Source organism: Emys orbicularis, chromosome 2 (assembly GCF_028017835.1).
Source record: "Emys orbicularis isolate rEmyOrb1 chromosome 2, rEmyOrb1.hap1, whole genome shotgun sequence".
Lineage (NCBI taxonomy): Eukaryota > Metazoa > Chordata > Testudines > Emydidae > Emys > Emys orbicularis.
This window is the reverse complement of record NC_088684.1, coordinates 278,514,279-278,533,418: the sequence shown is the minus strand read 5'-3', so window position 1 is coordinate 278,533,418 and position 19,140 is coordinate 278,514,279. Positions and strand designations below refer to the sequence as shown.

The following is a 19,140-nucleotide window of genomic DNA, read 5'->3' as shown; positions in this document are numbered from 1 at the left end:
TGACTGTATTTCTAATGAAATACAGCAAAATCAGTATATTCCAGTTGTAATCAGCCAACTGTATTGTATTTGGATTTAAGTTATTTGTAGGTACCTGTTAACTATTGTTCATAAAAGAGCAAACTAAAGGCATAAGTATATACCTGCATCATTAATCATTATGAAATCTTATGTAATTTATAAATTTATTACACTGACATATTCATAGACTCCTAGGATCATTACTATACACAGACTGATATGCTGGGTCTGATGTGAGCTCATTTATACCATTTTTACATGGATTTAAATCCACTGACTCTAATACAGTTACTCCTAATTTGTACTGGTGTGAGATTGGAAACAGCATATCCACCTTGTATGCAAGACTGGTACATCTATCGTTTCCACAGTTTTTATCATTATAATGCTAGGAAAGCAGGTTAAGCACTGACCAGTGCCTTAAAATATACGTATAAAACAAAGCAATTTAAAATGCAGTTCTCAGATCTGATGTTTTTTGCAACATTAATACAGTTTACTCCCACATATCCTTTCATTACTTACAGGGATTGTAAATATTCTTGTGTTATCATTGCAATTTCTTTCCTTAGTAGTAAGCCTAACCAGCAAATACAGTACTATTTAGTCATCACTTTCATCTCTACATTAAAATAAAAAAAGGTGGGGTGGTAATTGGTCCCTATCTTTATACTTGAATTACAATTTAAAACAATTTAAAAATCCTTCTTTTAAAAACCATTATGGAATGAAAGAAGCAAATCTGGTTGTGAATGCCATTATGAATTTCAGTGTCTATTCTCCATGATAAAATTTGTATGCTGTGTTTGAACAAACTGTCATGCTAATGACATTCCTCAGTCTGGTGTCTTCAATAATAAGCAAGCTGAGTTTTTAATGTAGTTGATGGGGTTTTTTTTCCCTCTCAGACACCCTATGAGGAAAAACAGAATTCCCATTTACTTTCATGACCTCTGATTTAAAAGCAGAGATTGCACATTATTTACTACTGGATGATTTCCCTGAAATTTAATGAGGACTAAGTACAAATATGACAGATGTAATTATCACAGTTTTATTCTGCACAGTCAGGGTCTCCTTGTGCTGTAATTGCAAGCTTTTCATTCAACTGCCGGTGGCAGAGTTATCATCTTAGTACTTTATGTTATTTCAGAGGAAAGGAAAGCAGACTTCCACCTCACTTTCACTCCATGGAATTTCATAAGAATCCCTTCTGCCTTGTTTTACACTAGAATAAAATTAAAGGGATAAGGAAAGAGCATTGATCAAATCGCTCTACTGACCTTCCCCACACACTTTCAACCATGTTGAGGCCATGAGTCTAACCCCAGTTTTCATAACATACTGGGAGGAATGGAGGTCTTGAAGGGGTAGCTTTTTTAAAAAGAAAGAAACACGTGGGCAGGTGGCCAGCTCATTGTGTAGTGTGGAGAATTGTTTTCAGCCTGTATTGCTGCACTCATTTAGACTTAAATCAAGGTTGAGAGAGCTCCAGCTGGAGATGGGACCACTGACCCCAAAGCTGGATATACACAGCTACAAGTACACCCCTGGAAGCCTCCTTTTCTGAGTCTTGAATATAATTGCTTTATTTTACACTGCACCCTCATCAGACGGCTCACATATGCAAGGGGAAAAAAATCCTCTTCTAGTTCAGTTCAGACTGTACTGATCTTGTGTTATTAATGGTCACATTGCAGTACACTACAATACTCACTTCCAGTCCAAGCACGCCAAGGCATAAGTGCATCAAAAACGTCATTGTATTGACATGATAATTACTGAGGTTATTTAAACTGAAAGGCAGAATTATAAAAAAAGATATGGTATGATTATTGCAAGAATGAGTAAAGGAGGAATCACTGGTATTTCAAATCTACTGTATGTTTCAAGAAAGAACAAACCAAGTACACCTCTACCCCGATATAACGTGACCCGATATAACACGAATTCTGATATAACGCGGTAAAGCAGTGCTCCGGGGGGCGGGGCTGCGCACTCCGGCGGATCAAAGCAAGTTCGATATAATGCGGTTTCACCTATAACGCGGTAAGATTTTTTGGCTCCCGAGGACAGCATTATATCGAGGTAGAGGTGTATGTAGCTAATAAAGCTAAGAGAAAATATGTCAGACAAAAGCAATAGCAATACACAGTATAGACATTAGGCTCTGCCTTCAATGATTGTCTCAAGTGGGTAAGGACTACAGATCAAGCTTTCTATGTGCTCTTAGGGACTAGTTCTAAATGGGTCCAGACCTGGGGGGAGGAAGGATTGGGAAGTCCCAGGATTTGCTACAAACTAGAATGGCTCAGTCTTTCCCTCCATTATCTGATGAACTGATACCAAATTAACAAATCTAGCTAAAACAAAACATCCTTTGCTTCGCTTAAACTTAAAGAGCTTCTGACAACTAGGTTTCCACTGTGGTCTTATGGATGGGTCACTGCTCCCCAGAAATTTCCCACTGCATCATCTTCGGGAATGACATACTCAGTCTGTTGGTTTGCAAACAGTTAAAATTGAACCCAACAAACCCTTAGGAAACAATTCTAATCTTGCAACAGTTTCCTTATTTCATGTAACACAGACCGTGCTTGTCTGATCTCCACAGCCTTTCAATAAACCTGGGCCAGATTGTTTCCTCCTGTGGGGTGAACACTCACAAGTTTCTCTTTGCAGTTGTCCCCAGACTGTGGGCTCGATCCTGCAACATACTACAGCTCTTGGCAGGACTATCCACACAAAGGTTCTGCGCCTTTGCACGGACTCTGGGGGCTCCATTCCCACCTATGCCCAGAGGACACCTTTCTCTGGTGCCCGCACCTATCCCATCACCTCAAACTTCGGTGCATTTTCATTTAATAAAAACATTTCAAGGAACAGATAACCTAGAGATTTGCATATGGGTCCATTCCCAAGCACTCTGGGTGCTTTACAGCTGTATCAGACAATGAAGGCCAGACTGCTGGACTCTCACTTACAAGAGTAGTGGTGTGAGTAAGTGCTCACTAATATGAATAAGCGGTTCACACCATAGCCCTTAGAAAATAGAATATCATGTTTTCTGTTTACAGCTCCCACTCCTGTCTTCAGAGCAAAACCTCTCAATTCATACAATTAAACTAAGGCGTGGTCTACAGTAGCAATTTAGGATGCTATAACTATGTCACTCATGGGTGTAGAAAATCCACACCCGAGTGATGCAGTTATACCGACCTAACTTCCACTGTAGACAGTGCTAAGTTAACAGGAGGGCTTCTCCTGTCAACCTAGCTGCCACCTCTCGGGGAGGTGGATTACCTACACTGACAGGAGAAGCCTTTCCATCCATGTAGAAAGCAGCTTCACTGAAGCACTACACCACTGCCGCTGTGCCACTGCAGCCTTTTCAATGTTGACAAGCCTGAAGGCTTTTCAAGGTTTGATCAAACATAACTCGTTGACTGTGTCCTGAAGAGAATTAAACAATGAAAGATGGGAAAGAAAGAAGCCTTGAAGCTCCAGAGGCAGAACCTCAGGTCTGATTGAGTTGTGCACAGTGCACAATGGGAGAGTGAGGGAGTGTGAAAAGGTGGCTTTAAGCCACCATTATGATCCCCTGATCCTCATGCTGACCAGGGAATGGTCCAGTCCCAGACAGATATAGGGCAGCCTAAAGGCTGCTCTAACTTATGCTCAGCTGCCCTTGACCCCAAGGGGCCATCCCAGCAGCTGGGAATCCCTGGAGTGCAGTGATACTCTGGTCATTCCCCTTTTCCCTAGGGCAGGAGCCACAAATGGCTAGTATGCCACCAAAAGATTCTCTTACATAGGGAAAATCCTCATGCGGCTAGATCCACTGACTTTTATGGCTGCTTTGCACAACTGAACATTAGAATAGTCAGAACTGGACTGGTGGTCTGGTCCCCAGAGTACATATTAGGCACAAAACACTGATACTCCACAGCACCCTAAAGACTTTCAGGAGATTTGGTATCTTGTACTGAGTCTCTGGAGAGCGTTTCATTAAACTGTTTTATACTCAAGAAAATCAAACCTTTCAAATTCTGCTCAAAATACCAGATGTGTAGCTCAGAGTACAATCCCAACAAGATGCTCTTTTAGAAAGGGAAGTGTTGTCAACAAAAATTGGAAGGAAACAACCTGCAATTTCAAACCTTTCTGTTGCAATTTGCCAGTTGCATAGTCCACACAAAATGATTTAACTGAGAGAGTGACACTGGAAATTGGTCCAGGAGCCAGTAATAGGGTACATAGCATGCTACAGTGTTACCTAATTCTCCAGCCTAAATGCTTGGTCAAAGTTATTTCCTTCTAATGATTTTCAGTGTCCTAAAGTGACACAAATAAAAACCACCAGTATAAATAGCCCCTCAAGTGGCAGCCTCAGAGAGGCAAGGACGAAGTGGACAATGGGAGAACACTACTTCCTCATGCCTAGAGATGGTTCTACCATGTCAGGATTGAGACACCATGATAGGGCAATGCTGCTGGATGTGCCATACCTGTTCTGTACCTAAAAAACAGAGAGGCCTTTGGTATCTTTCATGGACAAAATAAAAGATGCACATTCAATTTGTGTGGGGATGGGAGAAGTACAAGGTGGCTTGTTAGAAAGTTTGGAGGGATATGACCTAAGAACTGCATTGACCTAAATTGGCGTTTGAATTATAATATAGGTGGTGGTAAGAGATTACATTCTCTGCTTTGAGAACAGCAAGATCAGAGGTAGACACGGACAGCTGCAGAAGTAAATCACTCAGCACCAGGAAGGCAACAGATGATGGAGGGAAAGAGGAAGGGTCACCTTTGAAATTTGACTGGCTTTACAAGAAGCAAAGCCCAGCTCTCTGTGGCTATGGAAACCATTCTAATACATGGTAGTTTTTAGGATAGGGACAGTAAGAGTGAAAACTTAGAGAGTGACAGAAAGGCAGGCAAACCTCCTTACATAATGGAAAAGGTCTGTTGAATTAAATGTACCGTGCTGAGTTGTGCAGTTGCCAAGTCACTACTGTCAGGTACAGGAAAATAATATGTAGATTTAAGACTCGTTATCTATTGGCATTATTGTTCTTTGTCTACAATCTTCAAAGGCATTATATGCAAGTGTATGGAATTTATGTATTTGCACTCCCAAGTGATGGCTTGAGTCATTAATGTTGGGGAACTGGAGGTAGATATAGACCCAAGACACTGTTATTACAGTGGTGCCTTGCATCAAGTTAACATTTTATGCTGATAGCCTAAGGATAAAAGCTGGATTATTTGGATTACTTCACATGGGATACTGTACTTACAATTGGGCTGGCATTGATGTAGTCTGAATTGTCATGGCTATTTTCAGCTTTCAAGCATATCCTGGAATGATCATCTGTAAAGGCAAAATAAAATATAGCATTTCCACCCAAATTTTCCACACTTGTTAAGTTAAAAAATAATTAAAGGCAAACTAATGTACATTTCAAAAGCAGACAATGTAAAATATTGGGGGAGAGTTATTTTATTTTAACTACTAAATTGGCTTAGCTTTGCTACAGTCCCAACTTCATTCATGAAATGAAACTCTTTGAAAGAAGATTTTAGAGGCTAACTTCCGAAAACATTTTCTCATGGTAACAATCTTCCAGATGTGAACAGTCTCACATAAGAAGAGGGACAAGCTCCATTGCTCATGAAATTTCAGACTAGACTAGGAAAAAATCCTAAAAAAAAAAATCTGTAGAGAACAAGCCTGCACTTGCAGGGAGATAGACTGGATGACCCAATGGGCCTTTTCCACCTGGTTTCTTTATAAAATGATATTGTTCTGAAACATAAAGCCAGGAGTTAATACATGCAGACCTTGCATTTCTGATTATTTCTAACAGGAACAGCAAAATGCAATTTATGGCTGGATTGTGATATAACAAATTGTCCCGATTAAGGGACAGCACATTGTTGGGCTGCTGCTGGAGCAGCGTGGGAGGGAACTTGTGATTCAGAGTCCCTCTCCCACTTCCGCTGGGAGAGAGTAAACGGTGTCCAGTACAATACATGATCTGGCAGAGCTATCCTGCTCAGTGCAGTAGTTGGATGGAGCCAGGCCTGTCGAAAGAATATTGGGGCCCTGGTACATCATGTTCACTGGGGCCCCATTCCCTCCCTTTTCACTTTATTCACACATGTTACAGAAGTTTTTTTGGTGGCCCCCCTGAACTCAGGGACCCAGTACAACCATTCCAACTTTCCTCCCCTCTTGTCAGCCCTGGATGAAGTCAAGGCCCTGTCTGTTCCCCACCCCCTCTCACCCATCTGTGCAGCTCTGAGAAGCTTTCTTCCACTCTCACGGTACTACTGATGATGAAGGTAGCCTATGCAAGGTTGCAGGGATGGGCTTTTGGTCTCCCTGCATCATCACACTAACGAGGCCATGATTTGGCTCATTAGCACTAATAGAATTGTCCCAATTTTATTAATTCTCTACACTGTGTAACATTTAATGGGACATCCAACAGCACAATTAACACACAAGGAAATAAGATGAGAAGACCATTAGATCCGCCTACTTTTATTTTTGAGGGGTGAGGTGGGTATTGAGTATGTAAACAAGATGGAATGACCACCTTGTGTTTTACATCAGATAGATTGGATTTCTCAGTTGTATGATCTCATGAAATGTTATTTACAACCATTTGATCTCATCAGCAAAATTAACCCAGCAATGGGAGCACTTCTGCTGAAATCCAATTAGAGATGCAAAAATAATGTAGAAGGACTGAGCTACTCTTGGCTCCTCTCATAAAATTATTCCATAAGTGGCACATCAACATAAAACAGGAGGAACACTAAAAGACAGAGAAAAAAATGTGGTCAAGCTATTCAACTCAGGCTTCCCTGTGAAACCACTATACAAAATTAAAAAAAGATTTATGATCCAAAACGTTAGTTGTAGTAGATATCTTAGGAGGAGAGATGCGTACTTGGGGTATATCTACATTGCAATCCGAGGTGTAACTGCAGCTCAGGCAGACACACCTGCCTTAGCATGGTTAAAAACACCAGTGTAGATAGCATTACAGGTGTTAGGGCAAATTGTGCGGCACATTGGGGACCCGGAGGACCTACTCGCAGTGCTGAAGTCCGTGCTGCCATATCTACACTGCAATTTTTAGCCAAGCCAGTGCAGGTAAAACTAGCACAGGTATGTCATACCTTAGATTGCAATGTAGACATACTCAGGTGCCATTCTCAGAATGAAGAATGACAAAGCTCATTCTGCTCAAACATATACATAGCACAGCACAGTAGGGATTTCTGACTACTTCAGAGTGTGTGTGCGTTTTTTTTCTTTACAAGAACGCTAATGTATTACAGATATTTTTACCATGGGCAGCTTTAGTGCCTTGTGACATCTGAGATCATAAGGGTGGCAGTGACTGGTCAGAGAAAACTTCACAACCTTGCTTATTGTAAAGGATGTATGAAGAAGAATTATAGCTCTGCAATTTTCTGGCTACAGGAAGCACACGGCTTAAATGTGCTAAATGTGGTCTGGAGACAAACCCTCATGCTTCATGGAGCTAAATAGGCACTTAGGAGAAGTCTCAGCCACTGGAAGGCAGGGACCCTGAACTAACTAATCAACAAAGAGAATGTGGCACCACATTTTTAAGTAACAGATAAACGAGAGAGACAGTGACTCATTAAGGTTTAGTAAACTGGTGTTAGCTTTCTATTGGAGAGTCAAACTAAGTGTCAGATCAATAAGTCCGGGAATCAGTTAATTTTTTTAATTTAATACTTTGTCATGATACACCACATCAGTGATGCCATCTTATTATGGTGCCATGGTAGGTTTATTGAAGGGTGAGAGGAGTAATATGTTTGAAAAGCGTTTGGTGATGAAATGGAAGAAGTCCCATTTACTCCCAAGAAAGCTCCCAGGGTAAGTTATGGACATGTTTTCTTAAGAGTTTATGCCTATGTTTGCTTTCAGGTGGCATCGAGTGTTGGCAATGAGCCCATTATGTTCATATGTGTTTGTTGACACACCAAAGCCTCCAGAAACTGGTAGTCACTCTCCAAAAACATATTCAGCAATTATGGACATCTGTTCTTTGTGGTGACAATAACGGTAAATAGTGACTGGTGCAACTTCTGTGGACTAATAATTTTGCTAGGAACTGTGTATTGATTAAGTTCAAAGCAGAGTAGAAGCAGTAGCAGAAAAAGGCAGGAAGGAGGAGAAAGAAAGAAAGAGAAAGAAACCCGGAGAGGACCCACAAGAAAGTTAGAAAGATGAAAAAGGAAACAGGGTGGACACAGAAAGGAACTATGAAAATGAGAGAGAAGATACAACTCTGGACAGGACTAATGCTAGTCATTACTCCCACTAGTTCAGATGTTTACTGGATCTACTAAAGCTATGCTAAACATCAGACTAGTTCTTTGCATTTGCTATTATTCTGGCCAGATCAGAAACGACATGTGACAACGAGACATGTGAGATGGGAAAGTTGAGGAAAGGAAAGCTCAATAACCTGGGGGTCTGCAAAGGAGAAAACATCACACACACACACTTTTAGCTGGTGCTATATAAAATTAGGTGTCTTTATCTAACTTAGGTACTGATATAGCCCACAACAGCAATGCACAATCTTCAATGTATTTATCCTCACAACATCATGGTGAGTTAGGGAAATTCCCCATTATTTTTCATATGGGGAAGTGAGGCAGAGAGAGATTAAGTGACATGCCCAAGGTCACACAGGAAATCTGTGGTAAAGCAGGAATTGAACCAATATCTCCCAAGTCCCATACTGGTGTCCTAACCACTGGACAAGCCTTCTCCATGCTTCATGTGTGATTTTTTTTGCTACACTTATATATACATGTAAAACACTGTACTGAACTGTGGAACTTGTGAACTGTTGAAAAATAAAAACTAAACAGCCTGAAGATTATGTAAAGTGACACATGATCCTACTTTGCACTTAGTTCACTTGATATTAGCCAAAGGTTAACTTTTCTCGCATTTGTATTGAAATCTAGTTAATTTATTTCACAGTACCATTCGTGCAAGGTACGCAAGGAAAACATGCATGGTAGAGAATTCATAGAAACCATTATTTTACCAAAAAGTTTACTTACTAAATGAGTCATTTATTTTTAAAAAGGGTATATAGTTTTCCATAGGAATATATAACCATCAACCGATCAAAATGTAACCGTTGAAGTTCTGGCTCACATTTCTTCACCCATCACTGAAACACCTCTTTTTAACACAGCACAGCAACAATGTTACAATTTAGGAAAGAAAGTGAAGCTTACTCTGTCCAATTCAGACTACTAGGGGAACATCAAGTACATTACTAGGCAGAATGCAATTTCCAGCATTTAAATTTTCCCAGGAAACGGGGTTTTAGCACTCTTATTTTTGCAAAAGTACTATGGGATCTTTATTGGACCAAAATACCTCCATTTTAAATCTCAGCCAAATTGTCACCTCTCCACAGCACAGTGTCCCCTACCACCATACAGGATTGGTTCAGCTTGGACTCAAAGGGAAGAGTCACCTGCAGAACAACCAATACCTTTTCTTGGAGCATCTATGCTTTCCTCGGCAGCCTTCCACTTAACTGCTAACCAGGGATGATCCATCTTAGTTTATGAGATGGGACAGATCGCAGCTTACAGTGGAATGACTGCAAGTCCATACTCACAAGTACACTTTAAGAAGATTCGTTTTGAGCAGGATCTGTTAACAAGAGTGATAAACTGCTCCATGCTATGTCAGCAGATATTTTTTTCCTATTAGCACTTAAAAGGACGCAAAAGCCTTGCAATTCTTTAGCTCTGGTGGATAAAGTTACTTTGCCAGAACTTGGTGCTTATTACTGCACTTCTGAGATAGGTCTATTGAAAAGTTTCTGATTCCAAAGCCCACTGAAATCTTGCATTTTATTTCAATGGGCTTTGGGTCAGCTCCACAGTCACCAAAGCGAATTGATAGTGCAAAATTGACTATTCTCCACTCTGTATTCTTCTGGTTTATGTACTCTTAGGAAAGATAGTGTTGGGAAGGGAACCTTGATCATAACCAAGCAGAATTGAAGGGCTTCCCAAGCTGCCATGCACTGAAGGGCTAAGTTAAGTAGTAATGTGGCGCTAGCAACGCTTCAGCTCTAATCCTGGCTCTGACTCAATGTGTTACCTGTCTCCATTTCCCCAACTGTACAATGTACACTTGCAGCTGTCATAGGGAAAATTAATGTTTTCAGAGCACTTAAAAAATGTAAATGGTTAATGGTATCTGCCAAACCACACAGCTGGATTGCAGGCACTCTTTGAAATAAAGCTGCCATTGCAGCTGTGGGTCCTGACTGTTCTTGGTTTAGGTTTTGTTCCACTGGTTATTTAATAAAAATTGTGGTCAATTTCTCTCTGTTTTTGGGGCTCAACATTTAGCAAATAATGTTAGTTACAGCCAGTAGTGTAATCTAGTAGAAAATACATACAGTAGATATGCTGCTTGTATTTATACTCACAAAGACAGCCTTTTACATAAAAAAACAACAGATTCTAGGAATACAAATATTGGCCACTTTCAGCCTTGTTTTTCGTCCTAAGCCTAACAGAGAACAGCAGCCAGTTCCTAAGCTTTTCCAATTAAGCCTATAGGGGCTCACTCACTACAGCTGAGTATCTGATGAACAGATTACTCTGGCTCTCATTACAAACTGCTGGTATTACTGCTTTGAATTAACATGATACCAGCTCATCTAAAGCCAAGCCAAGCTTATTTGTACTGAATAACCATAACTGCTGATCTTGCACAGAAACTGCATGACAATGTTTGAAAAGCATGCTGGGTGTTGATTTACATGGTACAGCACTTGCTGTCACTGTTCTGAAATGTCGTGTGATACAGCTATACATTTTTCAAGTAAAACATAAGGAGACAATTCAAATGTCTGACAGGACAAACAGGCTGCATATCAAGCAAATATTGAAAGCTGTGATTTTCTTTTAGATAGAAACAAACACTGTTTTGCATAATGCTTTGCCCTTCACATATAGCTCTGATAATGCTTTACCAAAAGGTGGTAAGGAGAACATCAAGGAATTAATATATATTCACTCCAATTTCAAGGGTACATACACGTTACGACACTTTGAGAGCGATTCTTCTGGACATTCTCCTCCTTCTGGGCAATGGTCATAGCATTGGGTTCAGCTTGATAAGCACAAAGGGCCTCCCACTCTTTCTCCAGACGATTTTTATTCTTCAGATGGTCTTCCATGTAGGACTGAAATGAAAAGAACATACCATCAGGCACCGTTTTATATACAGGTTAGCAATGTACTATCCAAATACAGGCCTGAGCTAAAAGAATTTATATACTGTATTTGGGGTCGAAAGTAAAACTGGACCAAACGTAAGGTGGTGCTTACAAAGCCAGAAACCAGGGGTGGTTCAGATCCTGCTCCAATTTTCCAAACTCTCAAAGTCCCAGGGGATTGAATAGGGGAGAAATGGAGAATGCAGATAAGATGCTGCAGTTTGGCTTATCTGTAGGGGCAGGGAAGAAGTGTTGACAGTATACATACAAGTAAAAACGACAGGAATTCTGAACCATGTTTGAATAGAGGTGATGGTACACAAAAGGTCTTACAGTTAAATCACTGATTTATAATGTTGTTTAAACTCAATTGTGACACACAAAATATGAATGTCTAACATTAAAAACAGTGCTTTAGCTTTGCTCAGGTGAAATGCTTTTAGACACCCCTCCAGCCCCAGCCATGGAACATCAACCACAAGCTATTTCCTCTTCAATACCTAGAAAAGTGCATAGGTCCCTTTTAAGCTCAGATCAAGGTAGGGTGACCAGACAGCAAATGTGAAAAATCGGGACAGATGGTGGGGGGGGTAATAGGAGCCTATATAAGAAAAAGACCCAAAAATCAGGACATCTGGTCACTCCAGATCAAGGAATGGAAGAGAAGCTTATGTCCATTATTCAAACAATTATTTAACATAGGACGATCCCATGTAAGAATGTGTGCTCTTCCAGGCAGGGGCCATGCCTTACCCTATAAAGTGTTGGAGCACTCACAAGGTGTAACGAACTTGCAGCATTTACAGACATAGCTGTTAAGAAGAGTATAAAATTGTTTGCCAAACAACATTTTTGTGATACTACATCATAAAATGCCTCTTCCTGCCTTGGTGAGGTATAGAGGGGAAAGGTGGCTGATTGGATTGTCTGGGGAGAGCTGAGTCCGGGGGAGTGGGAGAGAGACACCTGGACTCTTGCCTGGTGCCTTCCACACTCTGCCTCCCATGCCCACCCACTGACCAGTTGAGAGGAGGTGAGGAAGCAGACTGGCTCCAGCAAGCCCTCCCTCCTCTCTTCGTGCACTCCCAGGCACTCAGCAGACTTCTTGCTGCTGAAAGCTTCCTCACAGGCCATGCCCTCTACGAGGGGTAGCTGTCAGAGCTGGGTTTTCAAGCTTGCTGAGGGTCTGGCCAGATGATCTTTTACAAATTGGAATTTTTTCTCTCTCTGCACTAGACTGGCGAGATGCCCAGTGTTCTTTCATTCCTTGCAGCATCCATAAGCCTCCAAGATGCTGTGAGAAAGGGGGTGGGGGAGGGAACGCAGCCACCACTGGATATATTGCTAGTCATGCCCTGAGGGAAGATTTCTTCCTGACCCCAAAAGGGATCTGGATAAGGGACAGTACCATTCTAAAAAGCGACAAAGAGTCCTTTGGCACCTTATAGACTAACAGATGTATTGGAGCATAAGCTTTCATAGGTGAATACCCACTTCATAGATTCAAGGACTGGAAGGGACCTCGAGAGGTCATCGAGTCCAGTCCCCTGCCCTCATGGCAGGACCAAATACTGTCTAGACCATTCCGGATAGACATTTATCTAACCTACTCTTAAATATCTCCAGAGATGGAGATTCCACAACCTCCCTAGGCAGTTTATTCCAGTGTTTAACCACCCTGACAGTTAGGAACTTTTTCCTAATGTCCAATCTAAACCTCCCTTGTTGCAGTTTAAGCCCATTGCTTCTTGTTCTATCCTTAGAGGCTAAGGTGAACAAGTTTTTTCCCTCCTCCTCATGACATCCTTTTAGATACCTGAAAACTGCTATCATGTTCCCTCTCAGTCTTCTCTTTTCCAAACTAAACAAACCCAATTCTTTCAGCCTTGCTTCACAGGTCATGTTCTCAAGACCTTTAATCATTCTTGTTGCTCTTCTCTGGACTCTCTCCAATTTCTCCACATCTTTCTTGAAATGCAGTGCCCAGAACTGGACACAATACTCCAGCTGAGGCCTAACCAGTGCAGAGTAGAGCGGAAGAATGACTTCTCGTGTCTTGCTCACAACACACCTGTTAATGCATCCCAGAATCATGTTTGCTTTTTTTGCAATAGCATCACACTGTTGACTCATATTTAGCTTGTGGTCCACTATAACCCCTAGATCCCTTTCTGCCATACTCCTTCCTAGACAGTCTCTTCCCATTCTGTATGTGTGAAACTGATTTTTTCTTCCTAAGTGGAGCACTTTGCATTTGTCTTTGTTAAACTTCATTCTGTTTACCTCAGACCATTTCTCCAATTTGTCCAGATCATTTTGAATTATGACCCTATCCTCCAAAGCAGTTGCAATCCCTCCCAGTTAGGTATCATCTGCAAACTTAATGAGCGTACTTTCTATGCCAATATCTAAGTTGTTGATGAAGATATTGAACGGAGCCGGTCCCAAAACAGACCCCTGCGGAACCCCACTTGTTATACCTTTCCAGCAGGATTGGGAACCATTAATAACTACTCTCTGAGTTACGGTTATCCAGCCAGTTATGCACCCACCTTATAGTAGCCCCATCTAAGTTGTATTTGCCTAGTTTATTGATAAGAATATCATGTGAGACCGTATCAAATGCCTTACTAAAGTCTAGGTATCCACCGCTTCACCCTTCGTCGGATGCATCCACGAAAGCTTATGCTCCAATACGTCTGTAGTCTAGAAGGTGCCACAGGACTCTTTGTCGCTTTTTACAGATCCAGACAAACACGGCTACCCCTCTGATACCATTCTAAAGGAGATTGTGACAATAAATGTGAATAAATAGTGTTGCAAATTGTGGCTGGCATCCAGTGCACACAGAAGGCTTTGAGAGGCCAGCTCCGGGGTAAGCCCAATCACTGTACCCTGATTGGTGGACCCTGTTCTCCATTAGCTTGTGAGGTATGGGAAGGTCTTAAGTTTTGCAGACTTAGTTATTCCTGTCTACACTCTCATTCCTCCTCATGGGAAGAGAGATAAGGGTTTGGCATTAGGCTGACTCATGAATTTGGTAGTAGGAGTTTGGTGAAAGGTGGCCAACAATTATTCCTTTAAGTCTGCACTAGATCCAATTAATAACTTGTAATTTTGAGGGTGGGAGAGATCAGTCCCTCCCTTTAATAGTAGAGTTAACAAAATTATGACCTGCTACTTTAAATCCACATGTCCACATCTTTATTCTCCTGTATCTCCTCTTCAATCATAATAAGCACTAAAATACTTGGGGAAGCTGAGGGAGAAACTGAGGTTTGAAGAGGTTAAATGACACGCTAAAGGTCATGAAGGAAGTTTGGGGCAGAGTCATAAAAGAATCCAAAATGCCTCATTTTGAATCATATACTTCAAGATCATCGTTCCTTAAAGCCCTTTGTTTGCAGTCAAGGCAGACCATTTTTTATTGTTTGCTTTTCCAAGCACCTACTAACATAGTTAATTCCACTGTGTGACACTTGCCTACAAATAATTGTCTGGAAAGATTTCCCAAAAAGCATTCAAATAGAGTTTCCGTTCCTCAAAAATATTTTATGAAGACAATCCATACTATGCCACATGCTCACTTCAAAACATATTCCAAGGGAGAGAGGTTATCATGCCCTTTCCGCAGGTTTTGCAGAAAGATATCATAGGCTTTAAAACTGTCTTCTGCCAAATGCAAGCTTTGCTAAAATTACCATCTCATCATGTTTCCTATAGAACAAGCAAAGCAGGATACTATTCTCTCTTGCAAATCAAACTATGTTTGTCAGTAAAGAAATGGTGTCTGACACACAGCTTGTTTTTTTGCAAAACACGTGTGTCCCCCCAGGGGTGGGGCTGGGGAGTGGAAATCAACCCACCAATACTGAAAAGCAAATATATAAGGATATTTGTAGAAAAGAAAAGAAAAAGATTCAGGTGTACCTTAAATGTCATTGAAACATATTAGACTAAGAGAGATTTTTGGAGAGACAGAGAAATAGTAGTGGCTTAGAAACACAAGATACCTATACCTGTTGTGTCTAATGTGCCTGAGACAGGGTGAGGAAAATGGCATTTATTTGCTAAGCAAAAATTATCCCTCTTAAAGGAAAGTTGGCACATATGGAAAAAAAATAAGTGAAAGAGTGGTACTATACAGGAATCAGGATACAACAGAATCAAGATTTTTGGTATTGGAGATAGGGTGACCAGATGTCCCAATTTTAGAGGGACAGTCCCGATATTTGGGGCTTTGTCTTATATAGGTGCCTATTACACCCCCCCGCCCATCCCAATTTTTCACACTTGCTGTCTGGTCACCCTAATTGGAGAGCTGTTTATTATGAGATGGTCAAAGAGCAGACGACAATGACAATAATTTCTGAGGACAACCAATAGTATCTTCAAATTTTAAACCACGGTCCTGCAATCTGATTCACAGGGGCAGGCCCTACACCTGTGTAAAAGTCCCACTAACATCAGTGGGATTCTGTACAGGCTAAAGGTCCCTTTGATCAGATTCCTAAAATGAGGCCTTAGGTAATACATAGTTTCCACCACCATCCTACCCAGGGCGTTTCCAGTTGCTTCTATTTGTCGCCTCAAAGATATAATTTTCCTTTCATTGTTTACATTCTCTGTAAATAGCTGAGTACAGAACAGTTAAGGTTCTTGGTTTTTCAGATGTGTGTGAATTTTAAAACAGCTTATGCTTTTTTTTTTTTTTTTTTAATTTTTAAAGGAATAACTTCCTATTCTAGACAAATCTTAATTTTTCCTGACACTTGCCTGTAAACCTTAAGTGAAAATAAAAATGAATTAGGAGAAAATGCACTCAAAACCTTGCCTCTAACAAAGACAGCTGTCTCTCAAATCAAAATCAACACTTAACTTAGTTCAAACTGATCAGAGCAACACACGCCATTTTCAGTGTAGAGCACCAAGAATTATGAGATGTTTGAATGGCTATAGCCAGATGTGAGGGGGTCTCTCTGTTCAGGCTGACCTACTAGTTAAAAACAATTGTGCAAGCAAATGCATTAAAATGCATTTTAAAGAAAGAACAGGGGAAAAATTAAAAAAAAATAGGAACAGCTTCAAACCACTCAGAAATCAAGAAACTCTGTCATAATTAAGCCACATACTTTAATTTATGGTCCCTTAAAGCAAACCCCATTCCCCACTGCATTTGGCTAGACAGGAACCTAGACAGGATATTCTGAAACATCCTCATGGGAATTCCTGGGAGTATGCTACACTCACTGGTGTGCTTCTGATATTTCTGTCTACTCAAATCCCCTCACTAATTAGGATATTTTCGTGAGACATTCTGCAATGCTTGCCTGGCACAATGGAAGTTCATTAACTGCATATCAAACACACACACTGTTTCGCAGTTCCAGAGTAGCACACAAGAGAGAGGGAGGTTGTCACCATTATTTTAATGGTGCTCAAAGCCCTATGTACACAGGCAGTGGCTGATCTCACCAAGGTGCCCACTTCTAGATCCGTCCTCAGCAGTGAGCCTGCAATCCTGAGTGCAGTGCTGTTGTCTACAGTGTTGGGTGGAAGCCCAGATTCGAGTCTCCTTGGGCAGTTAAGCTTCATGAGGTTTTCACTTTCCTCAAGCAGAGAGGGGCCCAGTGATGCTGCGCATTCATTTGTAGCACAGCTTACACTTTCCCGTCTATGTCCAGATGAGCTGTTCTTGCCACTGAGCATGATCCAGGGAAGAAGGTGGATTCAAGTGACACACCCAGTGCCCACGGTGGGTGCAACGTGTTCTTAAATCAATTAATTGCCTATTTTGTAATCAGCAAGGACATGCCATTTCAAAGTCTCAGTGTACTACATTAGGATTCTGCCAGGGTATAAGAAAGCTGTCCTTAGGGAAGGACAGAGAATTAGCACACTTGGTGGTTGTCTTGTGGCCCACACTAAGACAGATCGCAAGTTCCTGAAAATGGGCAAGTAGCCAACACCTAAAGGTATGGTTGGGGCTTGGTAAGGACTTCCTGCCTGGTGTGTATTTGGTTAACCTGATTCTTATAATAGAATAGCGGTTAATTTGATACCACAACACTTGTCTGTTTTTATTTAAGGCCTTGCATTTGTGGTAAGTGTTTTGTGGATAAATTAAGATTGACAAACCTGAAACTAATAGTACTGATGCATCTCCAAATACACTGTCTGTCTACATGTAGTATGGCCACCGTCTGCTTCCAAAGCACCTATTTTGTTCGTGGCTGTTCAGCAGTTACAAAAGGCAATTATTTTTGGCAAAACACTTGCTGTACTGATCATTGCTTAGAAAAACACTCCTTTGATGCATTCCATCATGAACAAGGATGCCTCTTCCAGTAAAAGATCAGCAACTTTAATATGATGGACCTTGGCAGGTTTAATCTAATCTCAAATGTCAGCTGTGAAGGGTGGATTGAATATTATCTTAATCCTTGTGACCAGTGACCACATAAATCCACACCTTACTCCTGATGAGGTGAAATCCATTGCCCTCAAAGTCCAAGTTGCTTTTTACAAAGACAGTGCAAGGAAATCAAAATAAGGATTTGACATGCGAGAGCTTCAGAGTGGCGTAGATTGTACGAACCCCCTCCCTGTTGCAATACCTCCCTTGATAGGAAGCAGGGAACTCAGAGCCCTGCATCCTTGTCAGGCACAGGGTTTAACGCCTCTCTTCCAAGAAAAAGTGCAGCACTACATCACAAACTCCATGGACTCCCCAAGATCTGCAGGGTGCCAAGAGCCATACAGAGCTCAGCAACTGCTCTGATGCTGCTCCTTGGACGGCATCCCTCATCCCAAGAACTCCACTAAAGGCAGGAGAGCCCCGACATGGGCTGGGCTAAGGCAGAAATGTCATATGCCCTCTTACTGCATTACATTTCCAGAAAAACCACTTCAGGTGTAACTTAGATGTGCACTGCCACCTCAGCCCCCTGAAGTCTGCCCACTTCCTGGCTCCTCCTCTCTACATCAGAACCACACAGCACTTTCTGCAGTGCCCAGAGGAAGAGGGAGAACACGCTGGCGTCAAAGTGGCTGATCCTGTTTCCACACAGAAAGTTTAGGGAGAAATGCAGATGGGACCCTCTCCATGCCAATCATAAGGGCTTGGTGTTTTCGGGATGCTGTCATTTGTCTCCTAAATGGGAATTTAGATACAAGAGAATTGGCTCTGTACATTATATTGCATCTGAAATGTCACAATAAACACTGAAGGGCCCTTCTGGCAGCAGCTCATTTGCTGATGTTTCCTCTTGTTCTTTCCAATTTGACCCCGAGATACTTTTTTTTTAAATAGGAATTTTCCCTTTTGTTATTACCGCATGGTTTCAAGCTTTGTTTTGTACATTGTGCTGGCACAGTACATCCCATCCCACCATCATCCCATAGCTTCTTTCCATCCAGTCTCTTGGTCTATTTTTCTTCATATATCCCTTTGCTGCTTCTTACACCAATGTATTTCTCCTCTTTAAGGAGTAACTCTGTTTTACTTTCACATGTCATATGCTTTTTTCATAATTTTTCTGCTTTACTATTTACTCCATAGTGGTGTCAGGGTAGAATTCTTTTCTCCTGCCTGCAGCTCCCAGAATTACAGAAGTCAGAGATGTAAAAGACCTAACCTAGCAGTTCCCAGACTGTGGGTCACAACCCCAAATGGTCACGGTCATGCCATCAGCAGATAGAGTCGCGGAGATCCCTACTTGTGCGGACAATGCCATTTTGCTCCACACAGCGTGACCTCACATGTATGGTGTGTGCAAGGTCCCGATTCATA

At 41.4% G+C, this 19,140-nt stretch overlaps 1 protein-coding gene across 1 annotated transcript in view; it reads right to left on the bottom strand.

Moving 5' to 3' along the window:
• Positions 1-19,140, bottom strand: part of PTPRN2 (protein tyrosine phosphatase receptor type N2) — a 959,094-nt gene that overhangs the window by 48,229 nt on the left and 891,725 nt on the right. Inside the window, exons 15-16 of the mRNA XM_065400104.1 lie at positions 11,168-11,315; positions 5,325-5,398 (exon numbers count right to left, since the gene is read on the bottom strand). Coding sequence (XP_065256176.1) covers positions 5,325-5,398; positions 11,168-11,315 — 222 coding nt within the window. The remainder of the gene's footprint in view (positions 1-5,324; positions 5,399-11,167; positions 11,316-19,140) is intronic.